The following is a 19,805-nucleotide window of genomic DNA, read 5'->3' on the forward strand; positions in this document are numbered from 1 at the left end:
ACCACCAATGAATTGGGAGACTGGGATTGACATATATACTAATATGTATAAAATGGATAACTAATAAGAACCTGCTGTATAAAAAAATAAAATAAAATTCAAAAATTAAAAAGAAAAGAAATCTTAAATTGAATTCCAATAGAGTTTTAGGAATTTACTTAGGAAGTGTTTTCAATTAAATGCAACGACAACATGGGTGGATATTTTAATAACCTTGTAAGGAAAGTCTATTTTCAAAATGCAGTGGTAGGTGTCTTCTTCAGAGGTTACCAAAAATAGTAAATACTGGTCAAAAATTAGTCAGCATGTCCTATGCTATCCCTTTAAACCCAGTATATAGGTGTTTATCCGGTGTTGGGTGTTTGAGTTTCTTGACTTTTTAAGCTTGCAAAATACTAGAAGGAAAGGTAGTATTTTATACATTCATTTCAGCCCAATAAAACCGACACTGACCCTTAAAAAACTTTGAATTCATTCTCTGTCAGCTATTTCTTTTCACTTTCTCTAAGAGTCTCATTTCCTTCTGCTATTCCTACCTCTTTTCTGAAGTTCCATATATCGGACTGCAATTCAATGGACCTCCACGATTTTCTCTTTAGTCCTTCCCTGCACAAATTTAAACATACTAAACCACTCCTTCGCCAAAGTAAAAGAACGCGAGAGCTCGTCTACACGTTTGGTCAAAACGCATTCCCCTAATCCTGATCCCTTCAGCTTCTCCTTTCCCCCGGCAAATGAAGCTCTCGATCTAAATTTACCCTCCCACCCCACCTGCAGCCTTATTGCTATTGCTCTGCGCACTGAACCCAAGTTCTTTCCAGGCCTTCCATTTCCTAAGAAAAACAAAAACCACTTGGTTTTCAGGGCTTTAAACACTAGGACCCGCTTTCTTCTTCCTCATCGGAGCTATTTGCCCTCCGTGCTTCCTCACTCAGACTCGATCTCCACCTCAGTTGCTCTCTTGCCGGAGCACCACTTCCGGATCTCCGGTGTCTCCGCTTTACCGGTCCGCCCACCGCCCCCGAGCACTTCCTAGAGCTTTGTGCGAACCACTAGCAGAGTCGGAGCGGAGACGCAGGCTGGCCCAGCGCCAGCGGTCTCCTCCTAGAAGACGCACTGAATGGCTTCTCCAGCCTGAGAACTCCGGCCCTGCTGCGGAGTCGAGTGGTGGCGGTGGAGGGTTAGTTTGTTTCGAGCTCCGAGCGGGGCACACCCGGAAGTGGCGCGGTACGGGAGCTGCGCCGCCTCCGCAGGCGGGTGCCGGGTACCGGGAGGTGGAGGAGACGCCACGGTACTCTTCGGCGTGTCACCCGAGGGTGCAATACGGCGAGAGGCGTACGGCCTGCTTTTGGCTCTGTTTCTACGGTGGTAGATCCGGTCGGGTTACGGGGGGCGAGGGCCTCCTGGGGCGGCTGGGCTGGCTAAGGGAGGGGTGCGGCGGCCAAAGGCGAGCCTGCCTCTCCTCATTTTCCCACTCCAGGGGACCCGCTTTCTTTAGGTCACCACCTCTTCCTCCCACTCCTCGCCAGGCGAGTTGAGGGGAGTTGTACTAGTGGGGCAGCCGTGGCTGGAGCAGAGTCCATTTGAGTTTTCTCTGCTTCTGGGAGAAGGCGAGCGGCCGCTGTGGTGGGGACTGTTGCTTTTCGGCCTCTTCAACCTTTCCTGAGAAATGCCTTTTCCTTAAGGAATGCACCACAGACTCAGTTACCTCTAATGTTTCTGTCTTTACCCCTTTCAGCTTCTGACTTTGACTCCTCTGTACCTTAAAGAATGCTGGAGTCATATGTGACTCCAATTTTAATGAGCTATGTGAATCGCTACATCAAGAACTTAAAGCCTTCAGATCTACAGCTTTCACTATGGGGCGGAGACGTGGTTCTCAGCAAGCTGGAGTTAAAATTGGATGTGCTGGAGCAGGTAAGCGGTGTAGCTGTCACTGAAAACATTTTCAGCCTGCTTAGAAGTAATGTGTGCTTTCCTACACTCTGACTATGCTTTAAAAGCTTAGTTTTTCTGCTAATGTATTTTGGGCTATCTTGAACTAGAGACCTTGCTTTACAGAATTTTTTTTTTTATGGTTTGTTACTAGTGATGGATTATTAGAATCATAATCCCCCAAATTGCCGCAACAGATAGAAAAAAAATTTCATTGTTCTTGTCAGAATTTTCACCCTGTTACTCCGTTCTTAAGCTTTACCGAATATGCTAATTTACATTGGTAGGATTCTGTATGACGCTGGAAAATATTCCCTTTTTCCTTTTTGGGGAACGAAGGGGTGCGAAAGACAGCAAGGTCACATCGAGGAAAGTTCTCTTAGTGGGAAAAATGTCATTACCCATGACATCCTCAGAATATTGAATAGACAGATTGAGAATGCCAGCATAGTTGAAAACTTCTTAATCACTTTTTAAGTCTTTTTTTTTTTTAACATGGGAATGGTCTGATGTAAATGAACTGTAACTTCAAAGTTCATACATTTATTAATTCACTTAGTACACTTATTAACATATGCCAGGCAATTCTTTTAGGCTTGAGAATACAAAAATTATCTCTGGAAACTCAGGAGTCAAGAGACCAACTGCTTTTTAGGAGATAAGGGAAGACAATCTGATGGTGATGTTATTGGTAACTTTGAGTTATATTCCACTGCTTCCTGTACTATGGAATAACCTGGAGTTAACACTGAGAAATAATATTCTTGGTTTCTTCCCCTTCCTCTCTCCAAGGTTGATTATCTTAATATTTTCATTGTTTTTTAATGAGCACAGATCCTAAGTATACAGCTTAAATTTAGCATATGCATACACCTGTGTAACCACTATCCAGATCAAGAAATAAAATATTTCCCGCACCCCAAAATGCTCTCCTTACCTTTTTGTAATTAGTACCCCACCCCTAAAACAAGTGACAGCTGTTCTGACTTCTATCAACACAGATAAGTTTCTTGAAGCTGTTCTTGAAACTTAACTAAATGAGAATCACTTGTGTTTGAATTCTTTTGTTCCACATTATGGCCAAGATTAACCCAGGTTCTTGAATAAATGACAGTTTATTCTTTGTATTGCCTTGTGGTATTCCATTGTATAAAGATTCACAGTTTATATATTTTCCTTTTGAGGTACATTTGTATTTTTTCTGCTTTTGACAATTACGAAGAAAGCTCTTAAGAACATTCTTGTATTGGACAGAGGTGTTGATTTCCTTTAGATGCATACCTAGGAGGCAGGCATATATTTAGCTTTAATGGATACTGCCAAATAGTTTTCCAGAGTGGTTGTACCAATTTAGATTCTCACCAGTAATGTGTGGGAGTTCCAGTTACTTCACATTTTTTGCTGTTACTCGGTAAGTTTGTTAATTAATAGCCTTTCCCTGTGCTATTGGCTGTTTGTGTATCTTCTTTGGAGAAATGTCTGTTCAAGTCCTTTGCCCATTTTAAAAAGTTATTTTGTTGTTACTGAGTTGTAGGAATTTATATATCCTGGATGTCAATCCCTTATCAGATATGATGTGCAAGTATCATCTCCTATTGTGGGTTGTCTTTTGACTCTGTTGATAGTATCCTTTGCAGAACCAAAGTTTTAAATTTTGATGAAGTCCAACTTACAACTTTTTCTTTTGATGCCTGGACTTTTGGTGTTATATCCAAGAAATCATTGCCAAATCCAGTGTCATGAAGCTTTTCCCCTATGTTTTCTTCTAAGAGTTTTATAGTTTTAGCTCTCACATTTAGGTATTGGATCCCTTTTGAGTTAATTTTTATATGTGGTACAAGGATCCAACTTCATATTTTTTTGCATATGGTTATTCAGTTTTCCTAACATCGTTTGTCGAAGACTGTCCTTTCCCTACTGAATGATCTTGGCACCCTTCTTGAAAATCAAATGGTCATTGATAGGAGGGTTTATTTCTAGGCCCTCCATATGATTCCATTGGTCTGTATGTCTGTCTTTATGTCAGTATCACATTGTTTTGATTACCATGACTTTGTAGTAAGTTTTGAAATCAGGAAATGTGAGATCTCCAACTTTTTTTTTTTTTTTTTTTTTTTTATTTTTTTTTTCTTTTTGCGGTATGCGGGCCTCTCACTGGTGTGGCCTCCCCCGTCGCGGAGCACAGGCTCCGGACGCGCAGGCCCAGCGGCCATGGCTCACGGGCCCAGCCGCTCCGCGGCATATGGGATCCTCCCAGACCGGGGCACGAACCCGTATCCCCTGCATCGGCAGGCGGACTCCCAGCCACTGCGCCACCAGGGAGGCCCCCATCCAACTTTTTTCCTTTATTTTAACATTTTAAAAATTTAATTAAAAATTTTTATCAGAGTCTACTTGATTTACAATGTTGTGTTAGTTATGCTGTACAGCAAAGTGAATCAGTTATACATATACATATATACACTCTTTTTTTAGATTCTTCCCCCATATAGGTCATTACAGAGTACTGAGTAGAGTTCCCTGTGCTACACAGTAGGCCCTTATTAGTTATCTGTTTTACATATAGTAGTGTGTATATGTCAATCCCAGTCTCCTAATTTATCCCTTCGCTGCCCCTTACCAGTTTTTTAAATGTTAGGAAAAATTAATCATGAAGTCATGCTAGTTAGGAGTTTTCTTATTGGAAAGTTTTTAATTCCTGATTTAATTTCTTTTTTATTTTTTTTTTTATTTTTTTATTTTTTTTTTCTTTTTGCGGTATGCGGGCCTCTCACTGGTGTGGCCTCCCCCGTCGCGGAGCACAGGCTCCGGACGCGCAGGCCCAGCGGCCATGGCTCACGGGCCCAGCCGCTCCGCGGCATATGGGATCCTCCCAGACCGGGGCACGAACCCGTATCCCCTGCATCGGCAGGCGGACTCCCAGCCACTGCGCCACCAGGGAGGCCCCCATCCAACTTTTTTCCTTTATTTTAACATTTTAAAAATTTAATTAAAAATTTTTATCAGAGTCTACTTGATTTACAATGTTGTGTTAGTTATGCTGTACAGCAAAGTGAATCAGTTATACATATACATATATACACTCTTTTTTTAGATTCTTCCCCCATATAGGTCATTACAGAGTACTGAGTAGAGTTCCCTGTGCTACACAGTAGGCCCTTATTAGTTATCTGTTTTACATATAGTAGTGTGTATATGTCAATCCCAGTCTCCTAATTTATCCCTTCGCTGCCCCTTACCAGTTTTTTAAATGTTAGGAAAAATTAATCATGAAGTCATGCTAGTTAGGAGTTTTCTTATTGGAAAGTTTTTAATTCCTGATTTAATTTCTTTTTTTTTTTTTTTTTTTTTTTTTCCAAGATGTTGGGGGTAGGAGTTTATTAATTTATTTATTTTTGCTGTGTTGGGTCTTTGTTTCTGTGCGAGGGCTTTCTCTAGTTGTGGCAAGCAGGGGCCACTCTTCATCGCAGTGCGCGGGCCTCTCACTATCGCGGCCTCTCTTGTTGCGGAGCACAGGCTCCAGATGCGCAGGCTCAGTAGTTGTGGCTCACGGGCCTAGTTGCTCCGTGGCATGTGGGATCCTCCCAGCCCAGAGCTCGAACCCGTGTCCCCTGCATTAGCAGGCAGATTCTCAACCACTGCACCACCAGGGAAGCCCCCTGATTTAATTTCTTTAACAGATATAGGACTGTTTAGATTTCTGTTTCTCCTTTTGTTAGTTTTGGTTAGTTATGCTTTTCAAGGAATTTCTCCATTTCCTCAAAATCAGCAATGGTGTGGGCCTAACTTTGTAAATAAAATTTTATTGGAGCCCAGCTATTCTCATTCGTTTACATGTTGGCTGCTTTTGCAAGCTAAAACGACAGGGTTAAGTGCTGGAACAGAGTCTGCATGGCTTGCAAAAGCCTGAAATATTTACTATCTGCTCCTTACTGAAAAAGTTTGCTTGCCTCTGCTCTAAGTTGTCATATTTAAGCCGTAAAGTTGGGTTTTTTTGTTTGTTTTTCATTTTAAAGTTGCCTTAAAAAAATCTAGGAACTGTTATGATATCCTCTTTTCAATGCTTATATTAGTAATTTGTATTTTCATTAGTATTGCTAGGGCTTTATTAAAATTAGTCAAAACCCAACTTTATTGATTTTTTTTCTATTCCTGTTTTCTTCGTAATGTATTTCTTTTTTTAAAAAAATAAATTTATTTATTTATTTACTTATTTTTGTCTGTGTTGGGTCTTCTTTGCTGTGCGTGGGCTTTCTTTAGTTGAGGCGAGCAGGGGCTACTCTTTGTTGGCGGTGCGCAGGCTTCTCATTGTGGTGGCTTCTCGTTGTGGAGCACGGGCTCTAGGCACGTGGGCTTCAGTAGTTGTGGCATGAGGGCTCAGTAGTTTTGGCTCACGGGCTCTAGAGCACAGGCTCAGTAGTTGTGGCACACAGGCTTTGTTGCTCCGTGGCATGTGGGATCTTCCTGGACCAGGGCTCAAACCCGTGTCCCCTGCATTAGCAGGTGGATTCTCAACCACTGTGCCACCAGGGAAGTCCCTGTAATGTATTTCTGCTCTTATTTATTTATTTTTTTTCTTTTTGCGGTATGCGGGCCTCTCACTGTTGTGGCCTCTCCCGTTGCGGAGCACAGGCTCCGGATGCGCAGGCCCAGCGGCCATGGCTCACGGGCCCAGCCGCTCCGCGGCATATGGGATCCTCCCAGATCGGGGCACGAACCCGTATCCCCTGCATCGGCAGGCGGACTCTCAACCACTGCGCCACCCAGGGAGGCCCTGCTCTTATTTTTTTTAATCATTTCTTTTTTTTCCTGTTTCTTTGGATTTGATTTGTCATTGTTTTCTCTAGCTTCTTGAGGTGGAAGCTTAGGTTATTGATTTTCTTCAACCCTTTTCTACTCTAATATGTGCATTGAATACTGTACATTTTTCTTTAACCATCTATTTAGTTTTATCACCACAACTTTATATGTTGTCTTTTCATTATTATTCAGCTTAAAAAATTTAAAATTCCATTTTGATTTCTTCTTTAATCCATGGGTTATTTAGAAGTGTGTTGCTTAATTTCCAAACATTTAGGGAATAATTATCTTTCTGTTATTGATTTCTAATTTAACGGCATTGTGGTCAGCACATTCTCTGTATGATGTTGATCCATTATAATTTATGACACTATATGGTCAAAATTTTATTTTTGTAAATATTCCATGTGTAATTGCTGAGAAATGTGTATCCTACAGTTGTTGCCTTATTCTTCCATAAATGTCAGTTGCTTCAAATTGGTTATTAGAGTTCTTCAAATCTTATAAATCCATATGGATTTTCATTGTCTGCTTGTTCTGTCAATTACTAAGAAAGGTATGTTAATGGTTAACATCTCCAACTATGATTGTGGATTTGTCTACTTTTATAGTTTTACCAACCTTCACTTTATATACCTTGAAGTTACATTGTTAAGCGCATACAGATTCAGTACTGTGATACCTTATTGTTGAATATACTTAAAAAAAATCATTCTGAAATATGTCCTCTTTCATTCATGCTAGTAATTCTTTTTGCCTTAAAGTCTTTTTAATTATACTCTTTAAAAAATTATTTCAGTTGCTTCTCTAAAGATTACAAAATGGATATTTGACTTATTGGCATCTACCTTAAATTAGCATTCTTACCATTTCCTGAATAATCTTACAATAGTTTAACTGCATTTGCCCTCTTCCTCTCCTGCCTTTTTTGGTATTGTGGTCCTTGTTTTTGTTCAGTTTGGGTTAGCTTGTTTAGTTTGGTTTAGTTTGTTTTTCTGCTGCCTGCAGGTAGAAGCCTAGGTTATTGATTTGAGATAGTTCTCTTTTTCTACTATAGACATTTACAGCTCTACGTTTCTTTAGCTGCATCCTATGAACTTTGGTATGTTGTGTTTTTATTTTCATTCAGTTCAAACGTTTTCTGATTTTCCTTGAGATAGCAGTGTATTTTTGCAGATGTTGGATGGAATGGTTTATAGATGTAAGGTCTAAATTGGTTGATAGTGTTTTTCAGGTCTTCTATATCTTTGTTGATTTTCTGTCTGTTCTGTTTATTATTGTAAGTTATTGAATTATTTCTTTTCTCACTTTTGTCAGTTTTTGATTTATGTATTTTGGGGCTCTGTTGCTATGCTCATATATGTTTTATATTTTCTTCTTTTTAAAATATTTTTATTGGAGTATAGTTGCTTTACAATGTTGTGTTAGTTTCTGCTGTATAGCAAAATGAATCAGCTATACATATACATGTATCCCCTCTTTTTTGGATTTTCTTCCCAGTTAGGTCACCACGGAGCATTGAGTAGTTCCCTGTTCTTTATAGTATGTTCTCGTTAGTTATCTATTTTATACATAGTATCACTATCCCAATCTCCCAGTTCATTCCACCCTGCCACCCTTCACCCTTGGCATCGTTTGTTCTCTATGTCTGTGTCTCTATTTCTGGTTTGCAAAGAAGATCATCTGTACCATTTTTCTAGATTCCACATATACGTGTTAATATACGATATTTGTTTTTCTCTTTCTGACTTACTTCACTCTATGACAGTCTCTAGGTCCATCCACATCTCTGCAAATGACCCAATTTCATTACTTTTTTATGGCTGAGTAATATTCCACTGTATATATGTACCACATCTTCTTTATTCATTCCTCTGTTGATGAAAAGACAGCCTTCAGAGTGGGAGAAAATATTTGCAAATGAAGCAACTGACAAAGGATTAGTCTCCAGAATATACAAAAAGCTCATTTAGCTCAATGTCAAAAAAAAAAACAACCCAATCAAAAAATGGGCAGAAGACCTAAGTAGACCTTTCTCCAAAGAAGACATACAGACGGCCAGCAAACACATGAAAAGATGCTCAGCATCACTAATTATTAGAGAAGTGCAAATCAAAACTACAGTGAGGTATCACCTCACACCAGTCAGAATGGTCATCATCAAAAAATGTACAAACAGCAAATGCTGGAGAGGCTGTGGAGAAAACGGAACCCTCTTACACTGTTGGTGGGAATGTAAATTGATATAGCCACTATGGAGAACAGTATGGAGGTTCCTTAAAAAACTAGAAATAGAACTGCCATATGACCCAGCAATCCCACTACTGGCAATATACCCAGAGAAAACCGTAATTCAGAAAGACACATGCACCCCAGTGTTCATTGCAGCACTATTTACAATAGCCAGGACATGGAAGCAATCTTTGTCTTTTGATAGGAATATTTAATCCATTCACATTATGTTTTTATTCATGTGGTTGGATTTCTGTCTACCATTTTGCTATTTTCTAAGTGTCTCATGTCTGTTTTGTTTCTCTCATAATCCTTTGCTACTTTCTTTACTATTAAGTAGATATTTTTTAGTATTGCATTTTAATTCCTTTGATTTTTAATTTATTTTGAGTTATTTTCTTAGTGGTTGCTTAGAGGATTACAATATGCATCTAATTTATCACAGTCTATTTGAGATTAATGCTAACTTTATTCCATTAAAGTACAGAAACTTTCTCCACTGTAGCTTCATTTCTTCTCCCTCCTTTGTGGTACTATTTTCACATATATTGCATTTCTTTGTTATAAACCTAATATATCAATGTTATAATTGTTTTTTGTGATTGCCTTTTGAATCAGAAGAAAAAAGAAGAAAACATTTATACTGTCTTTTAATAATTATCTACATATATACTTTTATTAGTGCTGTTTGTGTGGCCTTGAGTTACAATCTGGTATTGCTTCCTTTCGGTTCAAAGAACTTCTTTTAGTATTCTGTTACAAAGAATTACCTGAGACTTTGTTTATTTCAGTATGCCTTTATTTCACCTTCATTTTTGAAGTATACTTTTGCTGGATATAGGATTTTTGGTTGATGGTTATTTTCTTTTGTTATTTAAATATATCACCTCACTGCCTTTTTGCCTTTATTGTTTGTAATGACAAGTTAGCTTTTAATCTACTAAGAGTTTTCTTGTATGTGACAAGTTGATTTTCTGTTTCTGCTTTCAAGATTTTCTTCTTGTCCTAGGCTTTTGAAGTTTTTGCTTTGATACGTCTGGGTGTGGATTTGCTGATTCTTTCTTCTGCCAGCTCAAATCTGATGTTGGGCTCTTTCAGTGAATTTTTAATTTCATTTATTGTATTTTTAAACTCAAAAATTTCTATTTGGTTTTTTTTTATAATTTCTATCTCATTCTTGGTATTCTCTACTTGATGAATCGTTGTGGTCATATATTCCTTTAATTGTTTAAATATAGCTTCCTTTATTTCTTTGAACATATTTATAATAGATGTTTTGAAGTCCTTGTGTAGTAAGTCCTACATTTGAGCATCCTCAGAGATAGTTTCTATTGACTACTTTGCATGCTTTTCATGTTTCACAATTTTTAGTTGAAAACTGGATGTTTTGGATAATATGTTTTAGCAACTCTGCATTCTGATTTCTTCCCTCTGGGGATATTTGTTGTTGCTATTGGTTTATGTATTTGTTTAGTGCCTTGCCTGGGCTAAATTTGTGGTGTCTGTTTCCTCTGCAGTGTGTGGCCTCTGATGACTGTGCTCAGCTTTTTTTTTTTTTCTCCCCCAGTTCTTTCTGTTTTTAGGCTTGGCTTTCTAGGGATTACCCCTGGGTCACTATAATTGAGTCATCAGCCAGTGATTGGCTAGAGGTTGTTTAAACTTTTGAACCAATAAGGCTTCTACTCTTTGGCATGGGACATATACATGTACTGGATAATGCTTTCAAAGTTCAAGGAGTTTACAAATCTGATCCATGTTTTTACTTACTTTGTTTACAAGGCTTCTTGGTCAACCAAGGATGAGTAGATTGTTAGGGGTCTCTCCAGTGTCGTCTAAGTAAGCACAGCCTGGCACATACATATGGCTTTCCAGGTTACCAGGGATACTGAGGTCATAGCAAGGCCATCTTTGGCTGTCTTGTTCTCTGGATTTCTCTGTTAATTTTCTGGCTGGTCTTCTGTTTAGTTTCTTGCACCAACTGCTGTTGTGACCTCAGGGTGGCCTTCCCTTATTGCCCCTGAGATTTCTGTTGTTTTTAATAACTTTGTCCAGTTTTGTCACTGCTTTCTGGGGAGAGGATTTGCCAACCTTCTAACTTAGAATTCTTGAAGTCCTGTCTTACATTCATTTTTATTTTGTGGTAAAAAGCATATAGCATAAAATTTACCATCTTAACCATTTTTAAGTGGATAGTTGTGTTAATTATATATATTGGGGTGGCCAAAAAGTTTCTTTGGGTTCTTCCATAATGTATTACAGAAAAACCTGAATGTGCTTTTTGGCCAACCCAATACATTGTTGTTCAACAGATCTCTAGAACTTTTCATCTTCCAAAACTTAAGTTCTGTACCCACTGAAAAACTACTTCCCTTTTCTCTCTTCCCCCAGCCCCTGGCAACCACTGTTCTACATATGTGTCTTAAGAATTTGACTAATTTAGGTACATTATAGCAGTGGAATCAGACAATATTTGTCTTTGTGTGACTGGCTTATTTCATTTAGTACAATGTCCTTGAGGTTCATTATATGTTGGAGCATATGACAGAATTTCCTTTTTAAAGACTGAATAATATTTCATCATGTGTATATACCACATTTTCTTTATGCGTTTATCTTTCAATGGACATTAGGTTGTGTCTACCTCTTGACTATTGTGAATATTGCTGCAAAAAATATGGTTGTACAAATATGTTTTCAAGATACTGGTTTCAGTTCTTTTTAGTTTGTGCTCAGAACTGAGATCGCTGGATCATATGGTAATTCTGTTTTTAACTGTTTGAAGAATCTCCATACTGTTTTCTATAGTGGCTGCACCATTTTACCTTTTCATCAACAGTGCACAAGTGTTCTACGTTCTTCATACACTCACCACACTTATCACTTCCTGTGGTGGGTTTTTTTTTTTTTTTGGATAGGTGCCATTATAACAGGTGTGAGATGATATGTCATTGTGGTTTTGATTTGCATTTCTCTGACAATTAATGATGGTAAGCATGTTTTCCTCTATTTGCTGGCCATTTGTATATTTTTTTTGAAAATGTCTATTTGAGTCATTTCCCCATTTTAAAAATTGGATTATTTGTTTTTATGTTGTTGAGTTGTCGTAGTTCTTTTTATATTCTAGATTTTAACCCCTTATCAGATAATATGGTTTAGAAATAGTTTCTCTCATGTGGGTTGCCTTTCCACTTTGCTGAGTGTTTTCTTTGCTCTGTGGAGGTTTTTAGGTTTGATGTAGTCCTTTTCATCTGTTTTTGCTTTTGTGGCCTGCTATATTCATTTTTCAAGTATCCCTTTTTCCTGTGTGAGAATATTTTTTAATTGCTTACCTAGAATTATATTCATGAGAGCTAATCAATCCTATAATTAAATTTTTCATTACTATATCCTTTGTGCAGCCATAGATATTCTGGTTTTAGGGATGTATTTTTCACAATGTATTTCTAAGTAGTTACAAGAAAATAGAATATTTTTAAGTTGTATAATATATTTTGAGAAGGAAAAGGAATGAAAAGAAAATCATTTCTTTGTGGTTACCTCAGGATGATCCATTTATTATAACAGTCATCATTTTCTTTTGCCTTTTACAAGGCATAAATGTGTTCTTATTTGTTTATCACAAGAACTCTGTGATGAGGAAATGGAAATGATCTTGCTTATAGTCAGATAATAAGTGTTGAACTTCAGTTGGATCTCCAACATGGGCCATATGGTTCAAAATTCCATGTTTTAATGTAGAATGCTGCCTCTTGTGTTAGTGTTTTGTTAGTTATTCAGATGATTAGTAGCATTCTGGTGATACCAAGGTCTTGAGTTTGGTTCAGGTGTCTTTTAACTTCTCCCTAAGAAAAGCCAATTTGTGCCCATAGACTACGGTTTTGGTAGCCATTTCACAAACATATCATTGTTACACAACTCAAGGGTAGAGATGGAGATGTCATTGGAACATTATCCAAATGGATGTATAACCAATGGAAATGTATTCAGTGCTCATAATGAAAGTTAGGTGCAGTATAGTTGTTGATAAGAGCAAGGGCTCTGGCATCATAGTTTCTGGTTTTGAGTCACGGCGCTCCTAGCTGAGTCATTTTTGAAAGTTAGTTGACCTTTCCATGCCTCAGATTTTTTATCTGTAAAGTGGGTATAATAGTATTTACTTTTTCGGGTACAAAGATTAAATTTTGCATGCAGGTAAAGTGCTTAAAGCAGTGTGTGGTACACAGTATGTGCTCAGTAAACATTGTCTTCGTTATAGACACTGATCAAAATATAATCTGTCCCATTGATTAATGCTGGGAGAAATTACTGCATCTTTAAAATTAATGAAATAACGAGAACTGTTTAAAAATTGTGACATTCCATTAGAATAGTAGAAATAGATTTTTAGTATTCTGCCCTTTAAAAAAACTTGTGAAGACATAAAGGAGGCTTATACGTTTGTAATAATAAATAGTTAGCATCTTTATATTGATTGCTCTTTGAGGAAGACAGTGTCCTAAGTGCTTTATATAAATTAATTCATTTAATCCTCAAACACACTACTATTATCCAGTTTTACAGATAAAGAAACTGAGACACATACATTAATACAACTTACCTATTGTCATTGTGCTAGTAAGTAGCAGAGGTAGGATTAAATCCACTTGTGCTGACTCTAGAGTTATTGGTCTTAACCACTTTGCTGTACTATCTGTATATATTTAGCTATATTGCTACTATGTTGCTAAACCAAGTAGGTGGACAATTCTTAGATGAATGAATAGCTTAATATTTATCTTAACTTTCACAAATAGAGTTACAGTAATGTGATTGAGATATAGTCCAAATACAAATTTGTTTTTTTCTTTTGTTGGTTTGTAACATATTTTATCTGAAGGTGAAACAATTTAGTATAAAGTGATTGTGGTAACATTTATGTTTTCATTTCTAACCTTTTTTTTTTGAGAGGAAGTGCCTTTTTATTTTTCATCTTTACTGGAGCATAACTGCTTTACAATGTTGTGTTAGTTTCTGCTGTACAGCAAAGTGAATCAGAGCTATATGTATACATATATCCCCATATCCCCTCCCTCTTGAGCCTCCCTCCCACCCTCTCTATCCCACCCTTCTAGGTCATCACAGAGCATTGAGCTAATCTCCCTGTGCTATGTAGCAGCTTCCCACTAGCCATCCATTTTATATTTGGTAGTGTGTATATGTCAATGCTACTCTCATTTTGTCCCAGCTTCCCCTTCCCCTGCTGTGTCCTCAAGTCCATCCTCTATGTCTGTGTCTTTATTTCTGCCCTGCCACTAGGTTCATGAGTACCGTTTTTTTAGATTCCATATACATGTGTTAGCATACGTCTAACCTTTTTAATAATAATGGAAACCAGTCAGAAAACACTTAGAATTTATGACCAAATAGTATCCAGGTACAATCTTTAATTAGGTAAAGCTCAATAAATTTTTTTTCTAAGTTGGTCCATTTTTATTTTGTCAGGTCATTCTCCTATCTTTAATTCCGTTCTCATCTTTAAACTTGCCTTACAATCATATTCTGTTATTATTTCCATTTAGCAAAATAAGAAATAGAGGCCTGCACAGGTTAAGTAGCTTATTAAATGTAACTTGCACAATAAGTTTTTGTAGTTTATCATTAACTATAGTTTAACAAGTTATTTGATGCTGCTTTTTTAAAAAAATAAATTTATTTATTTTTGGCTGTGCTGGGTCTTCGTTGCTGTGTGCAGGCTTCTCATTGCGGTGGCTTCTCTTGTTGTGAGCACGGGCTCTAGGTGCGCGGGCTTCAGTAGTTGTGGCTCGTGGGCTCTAGAGCACAGGCTTAGTAGTTGTGGCGCACGGGCTTAGTTGTTCTGAGGCATGTGGGATCTTCCCAGATCAGGGATCGAACTTGTGTCCCCTGCCTTGGCAGGTGGATTCTCAACCACTGTGCCACCAGGGAAGTCCATTGATGCTGCCTTTTTTTTTTTTTAAAGACACATTTATTCAGCATCATGATCATGCAATCAACAGCATGGGTGCAAAAAGAAAAAAAATCTACATTAAAACCCTTTGTTGGAATGCTTTATACTTTCCACAGAACAGAAACTAAAATAACCTGTTATACAATTAGTCACAATTACAGTCCTTGAGTTTTTTTGCCCATACACATGAGTATTGTCTAAAATGTGTTCTTTGTAGCAGCTAGGTCCTGCCACCACTGTGCTTGGCTGAGTTCACAAATCTTTTGTAACCTGTAGCTTCCCTGTCACTTCTCTGGATCTCCTCTCCTGCTGAGCTTTGTTTCCTGGCAGTCATTAAAACCTTCTGCCACTGCCCTAGCTACTGCTGCTGCTGGAACCTCCATAGCCACCTTGGTTTCGTGGTTTGGCAAAGTTTTGGCCTCCACCACCATAGGGGCCAGAACTTCTGCCTCCAAAGTTTCCTCCTTTCATGGGTCCAAAATTTGAAGAGTGATTGTTGTAACCGCCCAAATCATCGTAGCTTCCACCACCTCCAGAATTGCTTCCATCGTTACCAAACCCATTACTGCCATCCCCACGGCCACCATATCCCCCGCCACCGCGGCTGCCACCAAAGCCACCTCGACCCCTGAAGTTTCCTCCACGACCAAAGCTGTCATTCCCACCAAACCCCCCTCCACGACCACCACCAAAGTTTCCAGAACCACTTCGACCTCTTTGGCTGGATGAGGCACTAGCCATCTCTTGCTGAGACAGGGCTTTCCTTACTTCACAGTTGTGGCCATTCACAGTGTGGTATTTCTGAAAGACAGTCTTGTCTACGGAGTCATGGTCATCAAAGGTTACGAAAGCAAAGCCTCTCTTCTTGCCACTGCCTCGGTCAGTCATGATTTCGATCACTTCAGTTTTCCCCTACTGTTCAAAACAATCTCTTAGGTGATGTTCTTCAGTGTCTTCTTTAATGCCACCAACAAAAATCTTTTTCACAGTTAAGTGGGCACCAGGTCTTTGAGAATCTTCTCTTGAGACGGCCCTCTTTGGTTCCCCAACTCTTCCATCCACCTCATGTGGCCTTGCATTCATGGCTGCATCCATCTTCCCCACAGTGGCATATGTGACAAACCGGAAGCCTCTGGAGTTCTTGGTGTTTGGATCCCTCATCACCACACAATCTGTGAGCATTCCCCATTGCTTAAAATGGCTCCTCAGACACTCATTGGTTGTTTCAAACCTCAAACCTCCGATGAAGAGCTGCCTCAGCTGTTCGGGGTCTTTGGGAGACTCTGACTTAGACGTGACGGCAGTGGAGGAGGGAGACGTCAACGATGCTTGCTTGGCGGCGTCCACGGGTAGAAAGGAGTAATCTACCGAACATATCTCGATGCTCTTTTTTGATGAAAAGTAATTTCCAGAATATTTTTGTGTTAGAAATTTTGTTTTTCTTTTCAGAAAGTATTTTGGATATTAGAATGAAAAAAATATTAAGCACTTACTAAATTTTATTTAATATTTTGTGTTTTAAGGAATTGAAATTACCATTCACTTTTTTAAGTGGACATATTCACGAACTGAGGATCCATGTACCATGGACAAAACTGGGTTCAGAACCAGTGGTAATTACCATCAATACAATGGAATGTATTTTGAAACTTAAAGATGGGATACAGGTAAGAAATTATTGAACCTAGTTGTTTATATTAACCAGTTTTAATAGTTATTAGTATTTGATTTTTTTTAACTTTTGGGATGTGTCAGGTTTTACATAAACAAATCTTAGCTCACACACTTAATTTTTTTTTTACATACCTATTAAAGTAACATAATTAATTGCAAAAGGGTTTTCTTAAATTTGGATAAAACATCCTAATGGTTATTTTCATACTCATTTTACTTAATCTGATCATAGCCTTAATAGGGATTATGCATATTGCTCATTACCTATATCTGCTAGAAATGGGGCCTGATTGTGTCCAATTTTTAGGTGAAGGTTTTTGAATTTTTGCAAAGTGACATTTCTAAATGAGATGGAAATTTCTCAGGTTATTTTTTGAGAAGATGAAAATATATTGAATTTCCCTTCATACCTAATTTCATTGTGTCTTTGAAGTTTTGTCATCAGAAACTGATTTTTTTCTGACTTCTTTCTTCTCTGACCCATGTTACATTTCTTTTCAGTGTTTTTGTTAAGGTATAATAGTGATTTTAAGGAGTTTCCACCAAAAATTTTCTAATCTAGGAAGCAAACAGGTCTGGGCAGCAGCATATTGTGATGAATTTTTCCACTTTTATCCTGTATAAAAGTAGTGTCTCTGTCTTTCATTTTTATTACTTTTTCCTTAGCCTGTATTTAATTTTCAGTTTTAAGGAAGCCTTTCTAGATCAAGTGAATTGATGAGTATTATTAAATTTCAATTTCTGTGAAATGAGTAAAGGTTATTTATAAATTACTAAAATCATTTCCTATTTGCAGTAGATACTTTGAGTGTCATATGAACCTACTGGGCTCAAAACTGTTTTTCTTTCTGTGAAATCTCTAATTCCAAACCTTTATTATGCAATTTAACTTAACTAATGTAGTTCCTGGAAGTGAGTAGACCAATGCTATACTCTCATTAAAATTTATTTTGGGAACTTTAAATATCTGGGAGATTGATTTAGGAATCTGTAGATAGTTATGTGCAACAAAGTTTTATTTTACATTTATATTTGGTAATACTTAAATGGTTCTTAATCATCATCTGTTCCTGGAATTTAATTTTTTTTAAAGAAGTCTGGACTTGGTTATACCACCCATGCAGTGCTCCATATTAAGTGAAAAAAAAAAAATCCAGACACTAAGTGTTTTTTCAATGGGAAGGTGGAAGTTTCAAGGCCAGATGTCCCATAAGAAACACATTTTAAAAGAGGCAAATTACAACTAATTATAGAGGCTGCAGAAGAAGATTTGTAACACATGACTTAGTGTAACCTAGAACTAATATTTGATATTGGACCATGCAGATGGCTACTGCAGGAATGATCAGATTTCCTGCTTATATGGTATTTGAGACTTGAATTTTGTGGTGTGTACAGCAAAAGGTCAAGTGTCATGAATGTAAACCACTCTCAAAACAAGTATTTTTTACAGATGTTTAAAATTTTGAGGTAGAAAGGATTTTTGAAAATTGCAGTTGACATTTGGACAAATTATTCAGCATTGTACACCCCTGGAGAGTTATACTTGAGTTTATGCTAGTGATTGGAATTAATTTCTTAGTAAAAACATTATAGATGAAACACATTTTAAAATAGTTTATTTTCCTATTTTAAGCTTTGATTAGTATAATAGGAAATTAAGTTAAAAAACTATATATGTGTTAGTAAAATTGAGTAAGCCCATATTTGATTTATATTATTTCAAATTATTATAGATGCACAATGAAGAAAAGACTTATTTTCTAAATAAAATTAGTGTGGATGGTAGGTTAAATGAAGGGGCCTTTTAGAGTTACAGGTAGGAATCTGTTAAAAATAATATTGTATGAGAATGTAATAAAATGAAATTTAAAAGTTAGAAATCTGAGGTTTATTCAGAAAACATCATTATCAAAAAACAATATTGCTGAATTTCTTGATAAGAAGGCATGTGTAGTTTGTAAAGTTCAATTAAATTCTAACATTTGTTGATTTTTATTTTACTCGTCAGTGCACTGAAAAGCATTGTAAGATATTTATATAATTTCCACAAAAGCTACTTAGAAAAAGAGATTTATAATGATTGTGACTCTTTTGATAATAGTTATAGTATACTTCCTTAACATGTCTTTGTGATCATTTTTAATTATAGAGATTTTTTTGATGCGCAGGTGACCAAGTTGTTGTGTTTGGTAAGATAAAGTCACCTTGATGTCCAGTCTGAATTAGTTTAATATATTGATATTTCACTTAGTAAATATGCTATTTACTCTGAGAGACATATCTGTGTCAGTCATACCCACCTTTAGATCCTGTAGGTTTGAACTGTTTTCTTTTTCTTTTTTGGACTTGAGACACAGAATTTGATTCATGACACATTATCACTAGTGGTCCAGGTCTGACTTGTTTATTTAGCTAGTTTTCTCCACCCTAGGCTAATCTAATAAATACTTGTGGACCCAGCATACGGCTCAAGAATGAAAACCTTACCAGTAACTTACATTTAACTATGTGCTCCTCTCCTTTTGCATATTTTTGTTTATCCTCTGTGGGCCTCACCTGTAAACTAGGGCAAGACTTGCTACATAGTTCTTTTATTCTTTCATTGTGTATGCTTTCTCTGCTCATTGTGTTAATAATAAGTCTTGCAAAAAGCTTCTTCAACCTAAAGAGAGTAGTAAATTTATTTTTAAAGTACTAATTTATTCTGGCCTTTGTGCCACCTAGAAAGTAAACTTTCAAAATCTTTTGACCTAATAAATGTAACCGTTTGTAAGGCCCTTTATAGAAGTGATACTTGTTATTCATAAAAACAAACAAACAAAAAAACTTTAAAAAATCTTTTGAACCTAAACCAAAACTATAAGTACCATTCAAAACTTGAGATAAAAAAACTAAGCTTTTTGTTAATGTATTGTGTTGGCCAAAAAGTTCATTTGGTTTTAAGTAAAAACATTTTTCATTTTCACCCGGAACTTTATTGAACAACGTATCCATTAACTGAACAAACTCTTTGGCCAGCACAATATGTGCTTTTAAATCCTGGTTAGTGCTCGGAGTTACAGAGCAATCTTGCCTGTCCTCTTTCCTTGCATGTTTTGATGCGGTGGAAATTGGTTATTGGAAGTTTTGCTAAGGCTATTAACAATATTTACATGGCTTTTTATTTATTTTCTTAACACTTTAATTCTCTTATCTG

General features: G+C 37.1%; 1 protein-coding gene and 1 pseudogene across 11 annotated transcripts in view; one reads left to right on the top strand and one right to left on the bottom strand.

Moving 5' to 3' along the window:
- Positions 1-970: 970 nt before the first annotated feature.
- Positions 971-19,805, top strand: part of VPS13B (vacuolar protein sorting 13 homolog B) — a 791,444-nt gene continuing 772,609 nt past the window's right edge. For 5 of the 11 annotated variants that reach the window (XM_060116052.1, XM_060116058.1, XM_060116060.1 and 2 more), the window contains exons 1-3: positions 977-1,180; positions 1,739-1,917; positions 16,456-16,599. In XM_060116052.1, coding sequence (XP_059972035.1) covers positions 1,771-1,917; positions 16,456-16,599 — 291 coding nt within the window. In that variant the 5' untranslated portion in view covers positions 977-1,180; positions 1,739-1,770. The other 6 variants (XM_060116063.1, XM_060116054.1, XM_060116055.1 and 3 more) reach the window with 6 other exon arrangements.
- Positions 15,266-16,129, bottom strand: LOC132500835 (heterogeneous nuclear ribonucleoprotein A1-like; annotated as a pseudogene).

This window comes from Mesoplodon densirostris, chromosome 13 (genome assembly GCF_025265405.1).
Source record: "Mesoplodon densirostris isolate mMesDen1 chromosome 13, mMesDen1 primary haplotype, whole genome shotgun sequence".
In the NCBI taxonomy this organism is placed as follows: Eukaryota; Metazoa; Chordata; class Mammalia; order Artiodactyla; family Ziphiidae; genus Mesoplodon; species Mesoplodon densirostris.